Here is a 17,887-nt window from a genome sequence, read left to right as displayed (position 1 = left end):
TAATGAATTTGCAAGCCAGACATGGTGGCACACATCTGTAATTTTAGCTCCTCTGGAGACTGAGGCACAAGGAATCCAAGTTTGAGGCCAGCCATGGCAATTTAACAAGGCCCTGTCTCAAAAAATAAAAGGACTGGAGAGCTCAGTGGAGAGAATCCCTGGGTTCAATCCCCAATACTACACACACACACCTACACACACACACACACACACACACACACACACACACTTTGTAACTGCTACACTAGTGCAGCTGAATAGAAATATAATGCAAGGGCTGGGGTTGTAGCTCAGTGGTAGAGCACTTGCCTAGCATGTGTGAGGCACTGGGTTCGATTCTCAGCACCACATATAAATAAATAAATTCCACTGACAACTAAAAAAAATATAATGTGAGCATATTTTAAATTTGATAGTATATTTTATTTAACTCACTATATCTCCAATGTTATTTTGTCTTGCAATCAATATAAAAATTATTGTCATTTTACACTTTTTATACTAAGTCTTCAAAGTCTAGTGTGCATTCTGCATTTACAACATACTTAAATTTAGATTAGCCACATTTTACATGCTCAGTAGTAACATGTAGTTGGTGGCTACCATATTGAACAGTATATAGTGTTACTCTGTTACATAGTGTGATTAGTTTTTAAATCTGATTAGCTTTATTCTTAATATTTAAAATATACATATAAACACAGAAATTGCATTTAGTAATATGTTGATAGTTCACATTTACTCATTTTAGTGCACTTTAGATGGCTATAATGAAATGACATTTTGCAAATTTTGGCCTCTGGTAATTCACAACTATGCTTCCACTACTCTAGGTATTTATACCTGCTTGGGTTATCAACACATAATCTTTGTGGTGCTGTGCCTTCTATTGATAAAAATTTGATGACAACCTTAAATATAGCAAATATTTTCAACATGAACTGTGCATACGCAACAGGAAAACAAGAATTTGTTGGGTTAGTTAATGTTATATGAAAGTAAGATTTTGTGTGTATGCAAGAAAAATATAGGAGTTAATTTATAATTCTAAACAACAGGAGTATATTACTAAGTAGTAGAAGACAATGGTGGACATAGAGATGCCCTTTATAGCCCAAAACATAAATTGAGGTTCATAAGTGGACTGGGTAGAAAAATACCTTGTTAGAATAAAGTGCAGTGCACACAGAGAAATTCTTAGGAAAAATGAGAATTTTTTGACAAGAAGAAGATTATGTAAACTCTAGGGCAATGTGGTAGCTGAGTTTTAGATATGTTTAGCAAGTTAATTTATGGTATTGTAACTTTTTCACTTGAAAACTAAAATCATATCAGTTAACAGAAATTTTAATTTAAAAACTTTGTACTTAAAAATATAACATAAATAAATTCTATAAGCTAGCCATTTCGAATTGTTCCCAGGAGTCTATCAGTGTTTGGGTCAAGAGAAGTAAAAAATTCATTCTTAGGTTCCCTTAAGTGGTAGGATTCTGACATTAGATTAGACTTGAGTTTATTATGATATCTAGTAGAGAAGCTATGATGAACTCATTATGTTAACAATGTCAATGTCAGGTGTATGAACTTTTCCATAGAGTTTTGAACACTCATTGTAAGGTTGAGCTTTTGACCTAGGGTGCATTCATTTGACAGATGTCTACCTGGCTAAAGAGGACTGTGAGAGAACTGAATTAGGTAAATGCACTACCCATCATTAGGATGTATGGAAGATGAGTTGTTATACATGCCCTGTAATTAAAATTTATGTTTTCTACAAGAAATTCCTTGGAGAAATTGACTTTGGGTTTAGAGACCCAAACAATAAGGAACAGAGATGTGAAGTTGTGGAAGAAAGAACTTCCAGCTGGGATTGCTGTGAGCAGAAGGAATAGTAAGAGCTAAGGCTCTGAGGTGGGAAGGAGCTATACGCTTACGAGGGACAGAAGTGAAGGCAGTGTGTCTAGAATAGAGCCTTATAGCCCATGGTGGGTGTTATGGTTTCAATGTGTTCCCAAAGTTCATGCATTGGGAACTTAATCCCTAGTGCAAGAGTGTTGAGGGGTAGGACCTTTGAGAGGCAATTAGGTTAAGGGAGCTCTGTCCTCACAAATGGATTGAAGGATCGGGTTTGTTATCCTGAGAGCAAGGTCCTTATAAAGGAGGGTTTGGCCCCTCGCTTGTTCTCTTTTGCCATGTGCTGCCCTCCACCATGTTATAATGCAACCAGAAAGGCCCTCCACCAGATGCAGGTCCTTATTCTTGGACTCCCCAGCTTCCAAAACCATGAGCCAAATAAGTTTCTGTCCGTTATAAGTTACCCAGTTATCTGGTAATGCTACATCAGCATAAAACTTCCAAGTCAGTGGAGAGTTAGCTCTCCATTCAAAGTGTAATGGAAAGCTGTAATTGCAAGTGAGGATGCTAAAATATTTCTAATTAAGGTCAGTCGTTATTGGGGAGGACTCTCCCCACAGTATAGGGACAATAATCCATTTGTTCAACTATAGTACACATTAAATGCCCAAGATTGTAGGAAACAAGGGAGTTTTTGACTTCACGGACCCTAATATAAGAAGGAATTGTTGAAAGAAATTTAGACAATCTACCTATTTATAGGTATGGAGACAGCACCAAAAACAATATATAAAATGTAATATATAAAATAAAAATATATTTTAATGGACATATTTTAATTGTAAATGTCTATGGGATACAATGTAATGTTTCAATGTGATATTTCATTTTATCTTATAAACATTGAAATTTCACATTGTATCCTGTAAACATGTATAATTAATGTCAATTAAAACAAATATATTAATATGCCAATTAAATTTCGTATATACACATGTAATGTGTACACATATTGCAAAATGATCAGATATGTAATAATCATAGGGTAGTTTGCAGTTCCCATCACCTCAAGCATTTATCATTTATTTGCAATGGGGACATTTAAAATTCTCTCTATTAGCTAATTTGAAATAAGCAATTATTATTAACCATGGGTTTCCTACTGTGTTATAAAACATTAGAAATCATCCCTCCTATCCAACTGCACCCTGGTACACATTAACCATCCTCTCTTTGTGCCCACTTCCCACCTACCTTGATGGAAAAATGTTAATAGAGGAAAATACCTAGAGGGTATTAAGAATGGAAAATAGGAACCATAAAAAAAAAAGTGTTAATGGTTTCTATGAATTTCTGTCCCTTATGTCCATAGAATGAAGAATGAAGCTTTTTCAAAGCTATCATCATCATTTATCATTACCGTCATTGTTACCTGTTTGAACGATGTGTCATTAAATAAGATACCACCCCAGATCTGAAATACATACTTCAGTTACATTGCTATAGTTTGGATCTGGAATGTCCTCCATAGGGCCATGTGTTAAAGACGTGTTCTCCAGGGTGGCACTGTGGGGTGGCAGTGGAACCTTTAAGAGGTTGTACCTAATGACTGTTGGTCATTGGGGATGTGCCTTTGAAAGGGATTTTGGGATGCTGGCTTTAGCTCTTTCTCTCCCTTTTCAATTCCTATATGAGATGAGAAGTTTTGTTCTGTTATGCATTACTACCATGTGCTGGGAACATTGCCACAGGCCCAAACCAATGGGGCCAATTGGTCATGGACTAAAACTTCCAAACCATAAGTCAAAACACTCTTTTTCTATTTATAAATTGATTATCTCGGGTATTTGTTATAGCAACAAAAGCTGACTAAAGACACCTGTGATAACCCTATGGTTATCATATTCTAAGATTATCTACCCTAAGATTACCAGAGTGAGAAAGGCACTACCACCCATAGCAGAATTTCCATATATATCCTGTGGTCTAAGTGATGTTTCTAGTTATCTGAAAGCAGTTGTTCGAATCTAACTAATGCCTTATTATCCTGGGTAGTTGATGATTTTTATTTTTATTTTTTAATTTTTGTTTTGTTTTTATTTGTTCCAATTCATTATACATGACAGCAGAATGCATTTAGATTCATTTTACACAAATGGAGCACATCTTTTTATTTCTGTGGTTGTACATGATGTAGAGTCATACTATTCGTGTGATCATACATGTACCTAGGGTAATGATGTTCACCTCATTCCACCATCTTCCCCCCCCATGCCCCCTCTCTTCCCCTCGCTCCCATTTGCCCAATCGAAAGTTCCTTCATTCTTACCGTATCTCTGCTCCCCCATTATAGATCAGCATCCCCTTATCAGAGAAAACATTCAGCCTTTAGGTTTTTGGAATTGACTTATTTTGCCTTGCACGATATTCTCCAACTCCATCCATTTACCTGCAAATGCCATAATTTTATTCTCCTTTAAGGCTGAGTAATATTCCATTGTATATATCACAGTATCTTTATCCATTCATCTATTGAAGGACATCTAGGTTGGTTCCACAGTTTAGCTATTGTGAATTGAGCTGCTATAAACATTGATGTGGCTGTATCACTGCAGTATGCTGATTTTAAGTCCTTTGGGTATAGACCAGGGAGTGGGATAGCTGAGTCAAGTGGTAGAATAAAGTGTCCCTACTTTTGAAGATTTAGAGGCAACACATATAAAATTATCATTCATTTAAAAAGCATTTGTACTTTATTTGCATTTTGCTTAAAGAGTGTATCTTAACAAAATAAATTTAAATAATTTCATTGCTGATATTCTCAACCTACTTTGGTATTTGAAGCCAAGGTAGGTGGAGGACAGGCACTGAATCCAACATGGGGTTGTGTGGCAAGGGCAGGCTTCTCAGAAGAGAGAAAACCCAAACTGTGTCTTAAAGGATGAGTTGTGGCAGGCAGAGACCACAGAGAAGGCAGGCAGAGAAGATGGAACTCCAGGTAGAAGGAAGCACACTTTACATTCTGCGCTGTGAGTTATTTCTGTGCTGGTCTGTTTCCTATCAGATTACAAACTCCTTAAATGCAGGGAGAGAATTTTTGACTTTTGCCTTGTGTACATAGAATGTCCAGAATTTCTGGCAAATGGATAACTTCCTTCTGCCTCAACTCTTTTTTGCTTGCTTCCTTCATTTTTTCTGCCTAGTCTTGACTCCAGGATAGTTTCATCTCTAGTGATGGGGCTTTGGCTTTCCTGGTTTGAACTCTGGGTATGCTCACCACTTCTACTGTTCCTGGAGTAGCTGTTGGAATTTTTTCCTCTTCTTTTTTTAATGCATAGACTCTGGAAATATGCTTCTATTTTTAGAAAAAAATCCTAAAGGACAAAAGATTCATTTAGTCAATAGATATTTGTCTATTTCAGGAAGCTTCTTAAGACTCCCCCTCTCCTGAATTATTTATAATAATTATGTAAATCACTCTTATAATAACAAAAAAATTCAACCTGGATTTTGAACTGGTTATTTAATTACTCGTTGCCTCATTTTTGTTATCTTTAAAATTAAGATGCAACTTCAGATGATTGTCATAAGGATTAGAGGGATTATTACAAATAGGATGCTTAGTAGTAGGTTCAAAAACAGTTGTGCTTCTCATTATAATTATTTAGGACCTGTAAAATGATATGGCCAAGACAACAAATTGATCTGGAAGCACTGAATTGGTTGATAATGTTGGGGATTCAAATGATTCCATATGCATTCCCTTTTTAAAGATTTTTCCCAGATTTTAAACTTTTCTCACTTATGTGTCTGAGAAGAAAATGTGATACTCAAAATGTCAAATCAACTAGAAAGTCAGGAAAAGCACTCTACTGGGAAAACTATTTCATGCCAATGAATTTAGGAATAAAGGTGAATGGATTGCCCTCCATGATGAATTGCTTGAATCTGACTACACATATTTTGACATTTATGTATATATTGTTGATGGAAGCAGAATGTTAGGTTCCAATGACCAGTGATGATAAGCAAACATGACAGGCAGATATGCATGTGAAACTGGGGTGGCAGTTGAAGCAAACGAATGTACAAAACACTTGACTCTCATAGGCTCAGAGTCCCCACCTCCCTGGGAAAGATGAGAAGGGATGTCAAGAGAATTATCAAGGCATTTGCGTTGGGTGTGTTTCAAAATGGCAGAAATAGGCAAGCTAGGCTTTTGTTTGTGAGGAGACTAGATTAATTCCTCCCTTCCCCTTTCATCATATTTTTAACAGGATGACTTTGCTTTGGAGTTTTTTTTTTTTTTTTTTTTAAGCATTGTTTGGGATCTGGAAAGAGAACAGTGTCAGGGAAGTGCATTAAAAAGATTGTCTCTGCTTTTGATCTTTAGGAGGTGAAAAGGAGAGGAGGAGAAGAGAAGAAAGCAATGTGGCATGTCTTGATTTTTTTCTCTCTGGGGAAGATTTTCCCAATAAGATACAAGGCATAAGGGATAAGTAAGGATAATACTGAGAGACAACAGGTCTTGTTTTCCTAGACTGCCCACCTGTATTTTTTTAGATAGTGTGGAAACCAATTCAAAAGCCACTGGGCCTTCCAGAGGCGCACACTGCAGGACTCTGCATGGATGGCTGATGAGCAGGCAGATTGCACAGAGATGCTATGGTCTCTGCACAGGTGAGGCAGGAGCCCAGGTGAGGCAGAGTCATTAAAAGAACAGTAATGCCCTTTCATAAAGCCAAACCAGGACAGGTACAGACTGTAACCATGAATACTGGCAGGATCACCAGGAAGATCACTCTGCAGACAAGAGGAGGCAGAAGGCATTTATGCCAAGGACCCTAACTCTTCCCCAAGTCATCATCCCTACTCTCCATTTTCCCAGCACCATTTAAAGGAGTGAAGAAAGAGAAAAAGGATGTGATCTGGAAGCTAAAGCATCCTTATTCAAGAGAGATTGAAAACCATATACATAAACTTTTTCAACAGGACTAAGCTCCAAACAAAAATGGATATTTCCATTTTTTTCCCCCCAAGTACCCATTGGGTAATGACTTAGGAGGTGGTTCAGATGAGTTGCAGATTGAATTTAAGGATTTGCATTTTCTTCTGTCTACCTAAAGCAGAATGTGAAATTTTGTGTTCATTTGATTTACTTATTGAATATACCTATTTAGTGCTTTGCACATTCCATGACCTGGGGATTCAGGGGTGGTTAACATGAGCATGAGCCCTGCCCTCTTGGAGCTTATGTTGAATGTTGGAAGACATGAAATGAACAAAAAAAATTCCATAGAGTGATAAGTACAATGGATGAAAGGATGCACAATGTTAGGGAATAATTGACAGGGATACTGTAGATAGGTGGTAGTCAGGGGTGCTTCTGTGGAGAAGTGAAATTGAAGCTGGGGCCTGAGTGACAGGAAGGAGTTGACAAAAGAAAGAGGAGGGAAGAGCATTCTGGGCAGAGAGAGGGAATAAAGGTGATGCCTTTGAGGAGTAGAGAGAAGGTAACTGCAGGTGGAACTTCCAGAACATGGGGGAGGGGCCACTAATGATGTTGGGTGTTCAGCCAGATGCCATGAATTCATGTGTTATTGGACAAGGAATCATAGGTCTTCAAAATGCTTGGGACAGGCAAACCATAACTCCAGAAAACAAAACAAAATAAATAAAAAAAACAAAAAACCACAAAACAAAACAAAACAAAACACCTGTAATACTCATGGGACTAACGGTTAAAGACCATGTGCCATAAGAGCAGGTTTTGCATCGGCAGATTCAACCAACCCTGGAGGGAAAATATTGGCAAAAAGAAAAATAAATAATAATACAATGATAAAAATCATAAACTAATATAGTATAACAACTATTTACAAACAATTTAGACTATATTAGGTATTATAAATAATTTAGTGATGATTTCAAGTTGATGGAGAATGTGTGCAAATACAGTTTTATTTATTTATTTATTTTTATGTGGTGCTGAGGATCGAACCCAGTGCCTCACATGTGCTAGGCAAGTGCTCTACCACTGAGCCAGAACCCCAGCCCAATACACTGTTTTACATGCAAATAAATACACCATTTATTTGCAACTACACCATTTTATATAAATGCAAATACTGAACCATTCTATATAAATGACTTGAGCATTTGCAGATTTTGGTATCCACAGTGTGTGTGGAAGGGTGTCCTAGTCCCCTGCAGATGATTATATTCGTGCATATTGCATTAACAATGGGATTTTAAAGTTGGTATTTCCACCTTGAGCCCAGATTCAGAGTCCTAGGGGCAGTAGGGAATATCCATCCTCACAGAAAGAGTTGCTATGAGAAGTCACTGGACTTGTATTTTAAGCCTTGGCCAATCCAGCCAAATTGAGTACTTGAAACACAATCTTTAAATTTGTAGTTTTGGCTTTATATATGAAAAATATTTCCCTAAAAGCACCTTTGTTTTTACTTAATTTACATGATGAACTTTAATATAAGGAATAGAATGGGTTTCGAGGAACAGAAGTCCAGTCTGTACTGCTGTACTTATTGGAAACAAGGCTTCCAATTACTACGGCTCAGCTTTCACTCAAAGTGCAGGAGCCAACTAGATTTAAATAAAGTATCTCTGGCATGTGTCTCTGCCTGCATGCAGTTCCACCTGGAACACCCTACTCTTTCTCTGCACAGCCAAATCATACTCATTCTTACAAGCCCAGTTCAAATCCTTTGTGAAAGTATCCTCTTTTTTTAGGCCCTCTTTGAGACAAACAGTAATCCTGATGCTTCAGATTTCCATATTTCTTGGTCTGTCTTGCTACTGAAACGTAAGCTTATGCCTTCAACTATGTAACTCTCCCTTTATGCTCCCTTACACAATGCTTTGTGTCCAGGAAGCATTTAATAACAGAATGAATTCAGCTTAATAATAACTGAATTATACATTTTATATCATAAACAGTCCATGGCCTATTACTTTCTTTGTATCCTTTCTATCCCTGTAAAAAAAGAAGAGGGAAACCAAGTGTTTATAGAAATAAGAAATCCTGACCCATCAGAGCCTCTTTTACTTTGTGTCCCTTTCTTTTGAAGTCTTGGGTAGAAGTGGATCACAGATGCTATATTTAGAGAGACATGATTTGTGCAAAGTGGGGTCTTGAAAAGGCCTTCAAAATGTGTCTGCCAAGGCTAGAATGATCACAGTTTGCATTTACACAGCATTTTCATTGTGTCTGTTTGATTAGGAGAATTAATCAGCCCAAGTACTTCTCCAGCAGCTGGACTGCTTTTGATGTGTCTGTGTTCTGAACAATTATGAACCATCTTGTAAATAGGGGTAGAGGCCAGAGTTGAACTCGGAACTCTTTGAGGAAGGGAGTGTGTGTGTGTGTGTGTGTGTGTGTGTGTGTGTGTGTGTGTGTGCGTGTGTATGACTCTTGTCACAAAGCTCTATAATTACTGCACTCTCCTCCTAGAGATATACCTGGAGGCAAAGATAAAACAATCTTTACATACTTTTCAAGCATAGTACATAAAAAAGTGGGGGAAAAACATAACCAACATCTTAACTCATGCAATAAAAATTTGAATACCTATGCTTGCTATAAAATGTAAGCCAATAGAAATTTGAACAATTATCTCTTTGAAGTGGGAGTTGGAACTAAATCAGATCATTAACTGTGAGAGAACTTTGTTTATATAAGGGCTCAAGAAACTGTGGCCTATGGACCAAATCAGACCTGTGAGGGAAGAAAGACGTGTTAATCAGATTTCTTTCACTGTAAAAGGAGGAAACGCTTATTTTGGTTCATGGTTTTTGGTCACTTTTCCCTCTGGGCCTATGGCAAGGTAGCACATCACAGCGGGAGTGTGTGATGGAGGAAACTGCTCATTTCATGACAGTCAGGAATCAAGGAGAGAAAAGGGGCCAGGGTCTCAATACCTCCTTGAAGGGAATGCTCCCAATAACTTTTTTCCCCTGGGCTCCACCTTCTAAAGGTTCCATGACCTTTGGGCAACATTTAAGATCCAAACCTCAGCAGAAGATTTTTACATTTTTAAAGACATTTTTGTTTAAAAAAAAAAAAAGGAGGAGGAGGAGGGCTTAGAGGAGGAAGAGAAGAGGATGAAGAAGGAGAGGAGAAGAATATGAGACAGAGCCCAGATATGTCCCATGAAGTCTAAAATAGTTACTAACTCACACTACAAAAAGTATACCAGACCTTAATATTAACATTCAAATTTATTTTGTGGAACAAAAACCAAGGCACAGATGGTAGCTGCTTTTCTAAGGTCCAAGTATCAGCCTGATCAAGGGCGGATCTGGGCTTCTAATTCTTTCCTATGAGCCAATTAGTTTTGCGATTGTTAATAAGGTTTTCCTTTGACTCTGTCATTCAAGAGTTCACAGAGTAATGTTTGCCATGTAATTCTAACACTAACTGGCCAAAGTTAGGTTGATTTCATAGGATGAGGACATAATCCTCCATAAGACTGCATTCCCTGTAGACATCAGCCACAGACTCAAGGGTTGCCAGGCCATCTGCACTTCTGACCAACTGGAAATAAATTTTGAGTTTTCACTACACTCTCAGAGAGCTCAGAAAGATGCTATACTTATAATTAGACTTATTATAAAGAATTAATCAGGACCAGTCAAATGAAAAGACACATACATCAAGGTCTGAGAGGATCCCAAACATGCAGCTTCTGTGACCTCAGGAGATGTCATCTTCTCAGCGCATCAGTGTGGCTCATCAACCTGGGTAGCCCTCCTGCGCTCTGGGACCCATAGCTTTCCCTCCGCCCCTGGTTTCACTATGTAGGCTTTATCAGTGGGATCCATGGCAGCATAATTGAACTCAATCTCCAGCTGTCCTGAGGTTGGGTTGGTTCACATGGTTCAAAGACCTGACCCTCCAGTCGCATTTTTTTCCCCTGGCAATTTCAGACCCCATCTGAAGCTAGCTAGGGATGCACCATGAGTCAACTTTGCAGCATAAACTCAGGTGTGGACCAAGATACCCCCTAAGAATGACAAAGGTGCTCCTATCACTCAGGAAGTTCTAAGAGCTTATTAGAGGCTTCCTCCCAGGAGCCCAGGACAAGAAGCAGAGAAATTCTTTATTATACAATACCCAAGAAAGGTCTGACTTTCCCTCTACTTCTCTTTCCATTGCTTAAGGATCATAGAGCTAGTTATAGACTCTTTTAGGACAATCTGTCTGAGTTAGGAAGACTAGGGTACTTCTTTCCCAAGACTCTCTACTTGGAGTAAAACATCTTTACCATGAAAATGGACTAGATAGGTCTTGGAGCATCTTTTCAGAGTTGTGAACATTATGAGTTAAGGAAAAAATACTGCAGTTCAGAGTGAAGCATTCTGTTTCTGTATCACATAAGGAAGGAAACACTTCATAGTAATTTGCCTTATGTTAACTCACATTTTCTGTTTAATTTCTTATTTAAGGTTCTTAACTCCCAGAACCTAGTTTATTATTCTAATATTTATTTATTTACATTACATAAAATTTTAATGATAAATAATATGATAATAAACAGATACAGAATACATATTGTTTTAATATTTTTTAGGTAGGAATTGGTTTCAAAAACCTGTTAGGATTTTTCATTTCCAAAATCATTCTCATTTCCAAAATGATTTCCTTAGTTTATGTAATGGTGGAAATGAGGCAACATCCTCTTTTCCACTTTCTTACTGGCTGGCAAGATGTCTGTCATTGTTCTTATTTCTTAACCAGTGTGTTCCATACCCATATTCCCAGTGACACATTGCATGTGAGTGCAATGATGGGGGATTTGCATGAGTCAGTAAAATGAGAATACTACTACTACAAATACTACTACCACAATGACTTGAACACAGAGATCAACAGAGAGCCCAAGCTGAAGGAGGTGAGAATTGATGATGGTTCCAGAGTAGTGGGATGGGTGTTCTTGCCCTTCAAAGCTTCTTTGTACATTGCGGGAGAGGGGGCGGCCCCTAGTGGGTCTACTATACCTATTCAGCTCTCCTATTTATGCGTCCTCTTATTCATGATTTCATGGTGGGCATTCTCTGCCATCTCTCTCTTTCATAACATTCTGTTCTTTCTCCAATCATGACAGAAACTCTGAATGGAGGAGGAGAACAGATGTGCTTATTTCTTTAGCCATTCACCTTTCAGCCACTTCTAGGTTTCATCTTAACACACCAGCCCCGATGTTGCCATGGAGACTTTCCTCTATGGGATCTAGCCTCTCTGGGTTTGGGTTGTGGCATCTAATGCAACTGTGGCAGAGATATTTAAAACCTTGGCGCCCCAGTGTGATCTATAAGTGAAGAGCAATTTGTCTCTCCTCTTTAATCTTACTTGCTCTTCTATCTTACAGGGCAAAATAGATTTTCTGTGTGCTCCTTTGTTGTGTTAATAGGAATAATTGATTATGAGTGATTTACAGGATGATTAAGAGGTGGTTCATGTAAAACCAAAGATCCCACACTGCTGGGATCAAGGAGGGGACTAGAATCTGGATCCAAAAGCTGTTGAGACTCTGTGGGTCTCCCCACAGGTGCTTCATCTTTATTTCAAAAGAAATTCTTCCTTTGCCTCCTACTCTACTCTGTGAGAGGAAGATGGTCCTCCAGAGACCTGGAGAGTCTGTGTTTTATAGGTCAGCCACGTGCAGAGATGGTCCTCACTAGTTCCCAGAAGAGAGATTCTTAGTGAAACAACTTGGACCGCATCATTATTAATGGTCCAAATAGCTGTGATGAGCAAATGGGATTGCATAGTATACCTGTCTTCTGGGTTCCCTGACTTTTAGGTCAGAGAGCAAGAGTTCAGTTCAGCAGTTGGTCCAGCAGCTAGGTAGTTACTTTCAAAAGGCACTTACTATGTTAGCCTTTTATTTATTCATTTGACATATACTTACAGACTGCCTGTGGCATGCTAGTCATTATTCAAGGTGTAAGTGACAGAGCTGCAAATAAGACAAAGTCCCTTCCCTTTCTCTCATGACCTTGGCCATCAACTCTCTTGCTGCATCTTTACTGTTACAGTTTGGGTCCTAAATGTCCCTCAAAGGCTTATATATAGAACACTTGGTCCCTAGCTGTTTTAGTCAGTTTTTTCTTCACTGTGACCAAAAGACCTGACAAGAACAATGTTGAGGAGGGAAAGTTTACTTGGGGCTCATGATTTCAGAGGTCTGACTCTGCAGATGGCTGACTCTATAAGCAGAACATCATGGAGGAAGGGCATGGTGGAGGAAAGTGGCTCAGGATATGACAACAGGAAGCAGAATAACTTCCTCTGGCTATACCCTATGGCCTGCAGTTATTATACAGTTAATCTGCATTAGTGGAATAATCCACCAATTAGATTACACCTCTCATAATCTAATCATTCACCTCTGAACATTCTTGCATTGTCTCACACATGAACTTTTGGGGGATATGGCTCTATGGGGATGTGGTGGAAGCTTCAGGAGGTGGGACCTGGTTGGAGGAAGGACATCATTAGGGCCATGTCCTTCAAGGGCATGTTGGGACCCCCACCTCTTATCTTCCTCTTTGTTTGCTGTGAGCAATTTCCTCCACCATGTGCTATGGTGATCTTCTGCCTCACCAGAAGAGAAACAATGGAGCCAAATGACCATGAACCCCTGGAACTGTGAGCCAAAGTAAATTTTTCCTTTGTTAAGTTGATCTATCTCAGGTATTGTGTCACAGTGACAGAAATCTGACTAATACATCAGCTTTGCAGGGGACAAACAGTATTTATTTGTCTACTCTTGCTCTCTTGATTCTTTCTCTTCACTTATTTCTCAACTAATAGGTATTTATTGAACTCCCACTGTCTGCTGACACTGTGCCTATTTATATGGGGGAGTTGGAAGTACACACTCTCATTTTGTATGGTGGTATTTGCAAAATGCATTAACTCAGGATTGTCTCATGAGTCTGAATTTGAAACCGTAGTCATAATGTACTTCTTTTCTGCTCTTTCCCAATTTAGATCCTCAATACTGATTTTTTTTTAATTAGCCCCTGATACAATTTTGTCTACTTGACAAAATTTGCTTAAGCTCTCCTTGTCCTTACCTACAATGCCTTCCTTTTTACTAAAACAAATATTACCCATCCAGTAAGGCTTGTATCTGTCAACGGTGTCCGTATCAGCCACCTGTCTATCCCAAGCACAAAGTGGTTGATGATCTCTGATCCTCATTAGCATCATTTAGCCAGCTCTCAGTTACTTGGTCATAAATTGTCACTCACTGGTAAACAGCTAATCATGGTTATAACTTTGTGCCTTAAACTAGTAAACATTTTGGAGGGCAAGAGCCAGATCTCTTGTTTTTGCAACCCCAGCAGCATCTGACAAGTGATTCTTAATTGTGTCTACTCATTAGTATCACTTACAGAGTTTAAAAAACAAGGACAGGCAGAATCTGTAAGGAAGCTAGGAAACTGTGAGAGTTCCCTCGAGGATACTGATGCACCCTAGAGTTGAGAGCCACTGAGTGAATGCAATTCAGACAATCAACTATTTTGGTTCAGACTAGCGTGTGCATCTGTACATGTCACTGCATCTCTGCTTGGGGAATTCAGAGGCACCCTTTATATAACTCAGGTAAAAATGATTTATTCCACCAGCAAATATGATTGTCCATTATGTGCCAGGTACTGTTGTGGGTGCTGAGGTCACTGCATTGAACAAAGCATGTCCCTGGTGTCCTGGAACTTATGCTCCGGGGTGCAGGAAAAGACCATAAATAAATAATGTCAGGTAATGGGGATAAAAACGCTGTGGAGGAAAACAAAATGGTAAGTGGCAGAGAGAAAAGCAGTACTTTTACATGGGCTAACTGCAAAAATATTTTCCATCTGTCTCTTAAATCAGCAAATGCTTTAAAACCCAGCCTGGGCTGGCAGAGTAGCTCAGTGGTAAAGCACTTGCCTAGCATGAGTGAAGCCCTGGGTTCAATCCCCAGCACACCCTTGCACACACAAAACAGAACCCCCAAACAAATTCAAATCCCCCATACAAAACCTTGGTCTTGATTGAAATCCAGGAACCAGAGCTGGTAGAGCAGCCAGTTTTAAAATACAGACTCTTGCTCTCTGCTGCCCCTTGTTGATAATAAGGAGAGAACCCAGTACTGTCCAGTGGCACAGGGATCTCAGAAGGTGGGAGGTGGGAGGTGGGTGGGAAGGTGAGGGAATCAGTTCCTCACTGAGGAATAGCAAGGAGGTTGTGGACCCCTGCTAGAGGATAGGAACAAAAATGGAGTGTACCTGAACTGTGACCACTGTGAGCCCCAAAGCCGGCATACTTGGTGGGTGCTTTGCCCACTTCAGACTTAACCCTCATTTAGTATTCAGTATAGTATGTTAGCTCTGAACAACTTCATGTTTTTGTTGTGCCCCTTCTGTTAAGGATTACGATCCTTATACTCACTTTAAAAGATAACTTTGCCAAAACTTTATCTTTCAAATTTTCTCCATGACAATAACAGCATTCTTTGTAGCTAGGAAGTGGAGATTTTCTTCAGTAAGTTTTTAAAATAATATACAACATGCACTTCTGTGATATAGTGAAAAGATGGCAGGTGTGAACATATATCTAAAGGAAACAGTGTAAGGCTCCATCTGTAAGGCATTTATTTTTCCATGACCCTTTATCTCAGGTACCTCTCTCTAAAGGTTAATTCTCAAGGTGGGTGGCCCTTTCCCATGGGGGATATTGACGTGTAGTTGAAGTGTAATGATTTTGTATGTGTGTTTTAAGGGTTACATCCTTCTCCATGTTCATACCTGACAAGGGAAGGTTAGTGGGGCGTTTAGCTCACCCAGGAAGGCTTGGCTATAAGATTGAAACAAAAATAGTGGGGAGTCAGGCGGGTTCGTGTGGTAACCAGAGAAACAGTAACTTAAGCAATGAAATGAAAGCTCAGGCTTTGGTCCATAGTTGGAGTTGGTAAAGCTAAGCCCTCAGGTGACCAGGCACATATATGGAGTAAAGCAGCAGATCCCATCCCCATCACAGATATCGTGGGAGCAGGTCCTTCACGCGGGGGTGCAGGACTTTCATTTTAGAGTGCAGAGGTGTGTGTGCTTTCATTATCCCCTTCTGTGATGACTGCGTGCGGGGACGTCTTCCTATGCTGTTTGCCTCCCTGTACCTTAGCAGCAACAAAGCAGCCCAGAAAATCCAGTTCCAAAGCGCATTCCCTGGGACTGCAGGTGGCCCTCAGCAAGGTACCCTTTGGCGTTCTGCCACCCGATCCCTGGTCCCCATTGTCCTCACTATCCCGGTCGCAACCGGAAGAGGCGCGCCCCCCGCGGTGCCCGCACACCCGGCATCCCGGACACCACACGCGGCCGGTGCGCTCCGCCCCGCCCAGCCTCTGGCGCGCCCCAGGCGGCCCAGGAGTAGCGCCGGAGCCGCGGCTGCAGCCCCGGGGGGCGGGCGGGCGGGCGAGGCTGGCTCCACAGGCCCGGGGGTGGGGCGGGGGCAGGGGCGGAGCGGGGCGGGGCCAGCCGCAGTGGCCGCGGCGGCGGCGGCGGCGGCGGTGGCGGCGGCAGCGGCGTCTCCACCCCGAGCCAAGGTACATAGGCAGCGCCGGCCTCGCCAGAGCATCCTTTCCCTGCTGGCCCCGCGGGTCTGCCCGCAGCCCGTGCTTGCCGCCTCCCGCCTGGAAGCTGACTTCTTTGTTTTGTTTTCTGCCCCCTGCCTCGTCTCTGCAGGACCTGTTCGTTCTTCTGCGGGCTATAAGAAGGCAGAGGATGAGATGTCCCGGACCACGTCTGTTGGAGATCAGCTGGAGGCGTCGGCCCGCACCATTTACCTCAACCAACCGCATCTCAACAAATTCCGCGACAACCACATCAGGTAGGAGAAGGCGACTGAGAGATGCCAGAGGCAGCGGAGTTAGCTGGGGAGGGGCTCCCTGCCCCGTCGGCAGCTTTTCTACCACCTAGCGGGACCTCGCCTCATCTGCTTCCTCCAGCGCCGTGCCCCCCCATCAATTCCCTCCACCCACCCAGAGCCTAGTGGTCTGTACCAGCGCGTCCGATGGGGTCATGTGAATACATCCTCAGCCTTCTTCACCTTTGCATCTGTGTTGTATCCAGCCGTTCTGTGGGCCCTGAGGAAGTTTTATTCTGATGTCACCAACAAAAGTGAAGTCTCTTCTCTTTTCATCCCTGGGCTGCCTTTCAAGAATACCCCATAGTCTCTTTTTAACCTGATTGGTAGTTCTTCTTAGCAGTTTGCAGATCTTAATGTAGGGAAATGCTTTATAAGGGAATCCCACAGATCTCAAAGACTCTTGGGTCTTTGTTAAGAGGTCTTTTTGCTGGGAAACTTTGCCCAGAGTTAGCAGAAAGATGAATGGAAGGTAACATTTAAGTGCCTGCTTTTTGCTGGCTGCTATGTCACATGCCTCATGCCTTAGCCATACTAACTTAATGAATCTCCATCACCTCATGTGGCAGACATTATTACCTTCAGATCAGGAAGTTGAAGTATAAAGATGCTAAATAATGTACCTATGATCATGTAACTACTCAATGGCAAAATTGGAAATTGAACCTGCTCCTCTGACAAGCAAACAATTCTTTCTGCTGTGCAAGAGTAGTTTTCTTTTTTTTTTTTTTTTCTTTTGGCATGGGTGTTCATTTTCAAATTTCATTCAACTTTCAGGCGTAGACAACTTTCAGGCTTAGACAACTTTTGGTCTTGGAGTGACTTCAAGAGGATGTAGTTTTGTGAGCTGCTCAGAACACCATCCTCAGGCATAAAGGACTTCAGTGATTCATCAGATTACACATAGATTATTGACAAAACTAAATTCCAGTCCAGTGTTATTTCTTGAAAGTTTTGGCTCAAACTTTGTTGTTGTTATATGGTTAAGTATTTCACTGCTGTGGCAGTGCTCTTACTGGGTGCTTACCCTGACACCTTCATTTAGAAATGTCTAAAGGACAATGTTGAAGCTGATAGGATTTGGGATAGAATAACAGT

The 17,887-nt window shown here is 40.6% G+C and overlaps 1 protein-coding gene across 1 annotated transcript in view; it reads left to right on the top strand.

The window, feature by feature from the left end:
• Atp8a2 (ATPase phospholipid transporting 8A2) overlaps positions 1 to 17,887 on the top strand; it is a 651,599-nt gene that overhangs the window by 92,226 nt on the left and 541,486 nt on the right. The window contains exon 2 of the mRNA XM_047553899.1: positions 16,609 to 16,753. Within this exon, the coding sequence (XP_047409855.1) occupies positions 16,609 to 16,753 (145 nt within the window). The remainder of the gene's footprint in view (positions 1 to 16,608; positions 16,754 to 17,887) is intronic.

This window comes from Sciurus carolinensis, chromosome 5 (assembly GCF_902686445.1).
Source record: "Sciurus carolinensis chromosome 5, mSciCar1.2, whole genome shotgun sequence".
NCBI classification, from domain to species: domain Eukaryota; kingdom Metazoa; phylum Chordata; class Mammalia; order Rodentia; family Sciuridae; genus Sciurus; species Sciurus carolinensis.
This window is presented reverse-complemented; position numbering and strand designations above follow the sequence as displayed.